Raw genomic sequence first — 6,034 nt, forward strand, 5'->3', positions numbered from 1 at the left:
TATTAATACATTAATAATCTTTTTTTGAATATCCGAAAAGTATTCAATATAAAGTTATTCTCATTGATTATCTTTAATTTGTCATCTTATTAGAAATAAAGTAATTACTAAAATTATTGAGTTAATATTCAAATTGGTTCACAAAATTATATTTGCACTTCAAATTGGTTTTCAAAATTTCAATTTAGCTCCTAAAATTAGCATTTATGACTGACATTAATTCATCAAATATTTTTCTTTACAGCATGTCGATGTGACATATTGATATGGCATACTAATATGGACTATCAATGTTACTAGTTAAAACATGGTTCGACCATGTATATTCGGATAATGGCATGTCAGTTAGTGATAAACTACTTATAATGTGCTTTTGAGATATTATATTATGATTGAGATATTATATTATGATTGCAAGTGATTTGATTTAATCCCTGAATTTTGCTAAACTATTTAATTTAGTCTCTAAAATTAAAAATCATAAATTAAAGTAGTCTTTACACAAATACGAGAACAATAAAAAAAAATTAATAAACTTAAAAATATTAAAAATTTGATTCGTCTAACAAAATTTAGTGATTAAATTAAACTACTTATAATAATGTCATTGAGTGACATGTGAACAACTAATAAAATGTTATTTGGAGTTTCAGCTATGTTAAGTGTATCAAAGGTTCTTGTAATGCTTCTTGTTTTTTCTCCTTTGTCGTAATGTTTCTTTAAAAGATTCTTCTTGTAGATACCCAACAAGTTGGGTTCTTGCTATCCGTGTTAAACTAGCATGTGTTCCAATCAGATCCATTCACAAACATGGTCGATTACCTGTTTTTCAGCCTTTATAAGTAGGACCTACAATGAGTAGGGTAGGGTTTGGACCTTACTCTAACATTATCCGCGAGTTAAAAATTTTATTAAAATTCTATCTTATCTTATTCGCGGGTTGAGAATCTCTCAACCCTAACCCTAAAATTCTAAACCCTACTTTATCCAATTCTATCCGCAGAAATATCAAATTTTTTTAAAGTAAATATAAAATTCAATCATTTTGAATTTTATACATATTAATAACATAAAAAATAAAAAATTAATGTTCTAAATTATCAAATTAACTAAGTTTAGTAGTTGTTCACTTATTGTAAATCATTACATAAGGAAGGTTGTAGGTTCAACTCTCACTTTCTTTACTATATACCTAATTTTTATAAAATATGTGTTATATATGAGATACGGGTCCCGTACCCTACCCTACCTGCGCGAATCGAATAACCTATCCTATCCGAACAGATTGGACCGAATTGGATACTCACAGATAGAATACAAATTGCCAGTCCTATTTATAAGCCCCTTCTATAATCCATTCAAGGCACATAACGGTGCCCAAGAAGGGGAACTGTGCAATATGATATCATTTATTCCTTATTCAATAATCAATATGATATTATATATGACTATATTATATGTACACTAAAATCAGCTATTAAAATTAGCTATTAGTATAAAATATAAATATATATTAAAAATAAATTAAACTACATATATTTATACATAAATATATTAATAATTAATTTTAATATAAAAATAGTATTTTTGTATGACTTATTCCTTATTCACATAAATGATTAGACATAGGAGTTGTCAACATTCATAATACATAACAAAGATGATTACAAGTGTAAACAAAAAAGTTTAAATATGATGGCTAGATTCAAGTCCATGACAACACTTATAGTTAACGGAAGTTACCTCCATTTCATGTCCACACTTAACAGGGCATGGAATATGAGCTAAAATATCCGTGGGATAATTAACAAATTCTCTATGTGCACATTTTTGTTTACGCTTGCTTCTCTCATGCTCATAGTGATGTTTAAAACCAGAATCAAAGCTTACTTCTCTATACAATCTTCCCTTCTTCCAAGCATCAAAAGCTTTCACTGTGTAAAGCATAGCTTCACCTTCACCAAGAAGCTTCACCTGACGCCCTTTACTCAGAACTACCCATCCGTTTGGGTCTTGTTTAAGTAACAGCAGCTTCTGTATCTCTCTTGTTACAGAGTTTTCTTCTTCTTTTTCTTCATTCTTCTTCTGTTTCTTGGTGGAGAGTAGTAAGTTGTCTATGGCGATCCAGAAGCATGGTATAATCTTTGGGCTTTCCCTTCCAAATTGATACCACTCAATTGATGTGGTTTCTGGTGATTTCATGCTTACATTCAAGTTCTCCAAAGCTGTAGTGAAATCCTGGATCCACTTATTGTTGGTACTACCATAGATGAACAGGTAGCAGCCCTTCTCTATCTGAATTCATGGGAAAAAAATTATTATTTTCGGATATAAGGTGAAATAAAATTTGTTTGTAAATAACAAGAAGATAAATGTTAGGAGCCGACAGAATCAACTGAATTTATTTAAGGAAAAGTATAGAGACAATTCGTTTAGTGAACAATGCAGTTATGCATACAGTAACTTCTCTTTTCCACTTGTGATTTCTGTGATTTTCGTAGGGGTGTAATGTGTTTTTACTTTATTGGACTAATTTTAAAGTCCATTATTCACATTGTTTATAAAAGTCATTGTCTATCTAACAAAATCATTTATTTAATCTAGCTCATTTAGTTTAGTAATTCAATAACATACTTTATCCAAAACGATAAATTCTGATGGTTCTCTATCATTCCTCTAACAATAACGTATATTTTTATGACAAAATTTTGTTTGTAAATAACTGTAACGCTCTCTCATAACACTTTTCTCTCTTTCTATACATCTTCCTCTTCCTCTTTTTTCTCCATTGCGTTTCTCTCTAGGGCTGGCAATGGGTAGGGTAGAGTAGAGTTTGGACTCTACCCTAACTCTACCCGCGGGTTGAGAATCTCTTAATCATAACTCTATCCGCACCTTAAAGTTCTAAACCCTACCCTACCCTACCTATAGAAATATCAAATTTTTTCAAAGTAAATATAAAATTTAATCATTTCAAATTCTATACATATTAATAACATAAAAAATAAAAAATTAATGCTCTAAATTACTAAATTAACTAACTAGTTTAATGGTTATTTACTTATTGTAAGTCATTACATAAAGGAGGTTGTGGGTTCAGCTCTCATTTTTAATAAAATATGTGTTATATATGAGGTGTGGGTAGGGTAAGATATGATACACCCTAAACCCGTACCCTACCCTACTCGCAGGCATACCCAGACCGTACCCTACCCTACCCGCAGCGGGTCGGGTAGCCTACCCTACCCGAACGGGTTGGATCGGGTTGGATACCCACGAGTAGGGTATGAATTGCCAGCCCTACTTCCCTCTTCCCTCTAAGGGGTGAGATTGTTGAGGTGGTGGATATATAGATAGTAATAAGGGACTAAGAAGGATAAAACATAAACAATTATAGATGTTTAGGTGCAAATATTCACATACCAATTCCATTATTGATGGACTGAAATCGGTGAGTAGGTTCCAAAACCAGTCCCATTGCTTTGTAAGACGAATGTGATCAGAAGCTCTAAATGGGAATCCATCAATTCCCCATGTAGAAATTGTGTGCTTTGCATCATGGTTCTCTACTTTGCCTTGAGGGCCTATGAGCATTATAATTGCCTTCTCCTTGTTGTACTTCAACACCTCTCTCATCAACCTTATACCTGTTTTGAACTTAAATTCCTTTACCACATACCACCCTTTGTCAAGATTCTCCAATGATACTTTGCTTGGTTTCTCATCTCCATCACCCTCATCCACTAATTGAATCCATAAAATCTTCAAGTCCTCTTTCTTGTAGCCTTGTATCTCTTTTGGATCTTCCTTTAGTTTCTCATTCATTGATTTTAGTAGTTGAATCTCACTTTCAAAGTTGTCATCAATACTTGAAATGAACAATAATACGTACTTATTCTTGAAATCTTGAACGCCAACCTGCAGTTAAGATTCAAATATTATGGATCAACCATTTATCGTTAACCTTAAGGTAGAGTTTGGTAGAGAGATAGAGACGAAAAGACTGAAACCGAGAGACAGAGACTAAGAGACCGAGATTAAAATAAATCTCAGTATTTTGTTTGGTATAAAGTGGGAGACAGAAATTGAAACAAAAATAAAATTCTAATTTCATTTGTACAAAGGGTAAAATTGGAATTAATTAATTGAAATAAAGGTATTTTAGGTATAAAATGTTATTAAAGTTTCAGTCTCCATTTCTAAAAATTTTAGTCCCATGTGTCCCTACTTTTTGGAAGCACTGAAATACTGAAATTTTGGAGATAGAGACAGAAATTTTAGTACTAGTCTCTAAATCAACAAACATGATACTGAATCTCAATCTCTCAGTCTCTGTCTCAGTACCTCAAAACAAACGCTACCTAATTAAATGTCATAGATATAACCATTCATGAACTTTCTCCTACCAGTTTAAATTTTTGAGAGAAGCAAGATCATGATATAGTATTAGAGTTTCTATAACTAAAAAAATAACGTACTAAATATATAATCATTCGTATACTTCTTTTATAACTTAATTTTTCAGGAGAAGTAGTATCATATACTGAAATTCTAGCCATTAGAAACCGTGAATAATATAAAATGAAAGAAATTAAAAAAAAAAATCACTAGAGACTGATGAATAATACTAATAATTAAACAACGGAGTATATCAGATAAAGCTAAATTATTAATCAGTATAGTAATGCAAATATTACCTGCTGTTCTCTGCTAATTCCATTATTAGGAATAATAAGAGCTTCAAGAAAATTTACAATATCAATATCCTTATTAGTAGTAGTTTCAATGGCACTACTGATAATATCCTTGCGTCTTTTGTAATCTTCTATTGCTCCTACATTCACCATGAATTGAAGATTCTAAGATCAAATAATGTAAGAGAATAAACACCCTTCACTAATTAAAGGCCGCTAGTTAATTACAAAACCTATAATTAACTACCTATTTGCATTTTGCACTTTTCCCGGAGTTCCTTGAAATTTTTGAGAATGGAGTCAATCTTATCATCAAATTTGGATAATTCATACTTATAACCCCTGAAAGAATGAAAGCAATGCCAACTATATGAATTATTTATACACAAAATATTAAAAAAAAAAAACTAATTCTATATATATAATATATTAATTCAGAGTGTTTTTAACAATTAAATCATATTATATATTCTGAGTAATTCTATTATATATTCAAACTTGTGTATATCACTATTTGAAACGCCAGATTAAATATAAAAGTGAAAAGAATAAATAAAGCACACATTAAAACCACAATATATGTGAATGATCTTGCAATTAGTGATGCAGAGAGAATGAACAAGAGTTATTGAAAGAGACATTGAGTGAGAAATTGTTATTAGATTCTGTGTTTACAAAGGCATTTAAGATGTATAGGTAGCGTTTGTTGAGGTACTAAGACAGAGACTGGGAGACTGAGACTTAGTATCATGTTTTTTTGATTCAGAGATTGGTACTAAAATTTCTGTCTTTGTCTTCGAAATTTCAGTACCTCTAAAAAGTGAGGACATAGGGGATTAAAATTTTTAGAGATGGAGACTGAAACTTTAATAACATTTTATATCTAAAATACCCTCATTTCAATTAATTAATTCCAATTTTACCCTTTGTACAAATTAAATTAAAATTTCATTCTTGTTTCAATTTCTGTCTCCCATTTTACACCAAACAAAATATTAAAATTTATTTCAATCTCTGTCTCTTAATCTCTGTCTTTCAGTCTCAGTCTTTTCATTTCTGTCTCTCCACTAAACACTACCATATATACTACTAGAGAAGCTGCACTAACAACCTCTAACAGCTCCTAACAGAATTCACTTTCTAACTAACACACACCTGGTAACTTGCTATCTAAGTTACCAGCTTCTTCTCCCTTAACAGTATAAATATTTTCAGTTGTAAGTAAAGTGTCTTTGCAATAATTAAATATGAGTGAAATCTTAAATATTTTTATTTTTCAATAATTAAATTTTATTATTTATTATTAAAAAATACTAAATTTGGAATCTTTGTTAGTAAAA

The 6,034-nt window shown here is 30.6% G+C and overlaps 1 protein-coding gene across 2 annotated transcripts in view; it reads right to left on the reverse strand.

Annotated features, from left to right (window-relative positions):
* Positions 1,591-6,034, reverse strand: part of LOC107638339 (protein SIEVE ELEMENT OCCLUSION B-like) — a 6,416-nt gene continuing 1,972 nt past the window's right edge. For both annotated transcript variants that reach the window (XM_021120347.1, XM_016341569.2), the window contains exons 4-7: positions 4,942-5,036; positions 4,698-4,834; positions 3,424-3,918; positions 1,591-2,295 (exon numbers count right to left, since the gene is read on the reverse strand). In XM_021120347.1, coding sequence (XP_020976006.1) covers positions 1,687-2,295; positions 3,424-3,918; positions 4,698-4,834; positions 4,942-5,036 — 1,336 coding nt within the window. In that variant the 3' untranslated portion in view covers positions 1,591-1,686. The remainder of the gene's footprint in view (positions 2,296-3,423; positions 3,919-4,697; positions 4,835-4,941; positions 5,037-6,034) is intronic.

The sequence above is a fragment of the Arachis ipaensis genome, chromosome B04 (genome assembly GCF_000816755.2).
Source record: "Arachis ipaensis cultivar K30076 chromosome B04, Araip1.1, whole genome shotgun sequence".
Classification (NCBI taxonomy): domain Eukaryota; kingdom Viridiplantae; phylum Streptophyta; class Magnoliopsida; order Fabales; family Fabaceae; genus Arachis; species Arachis ipaensis.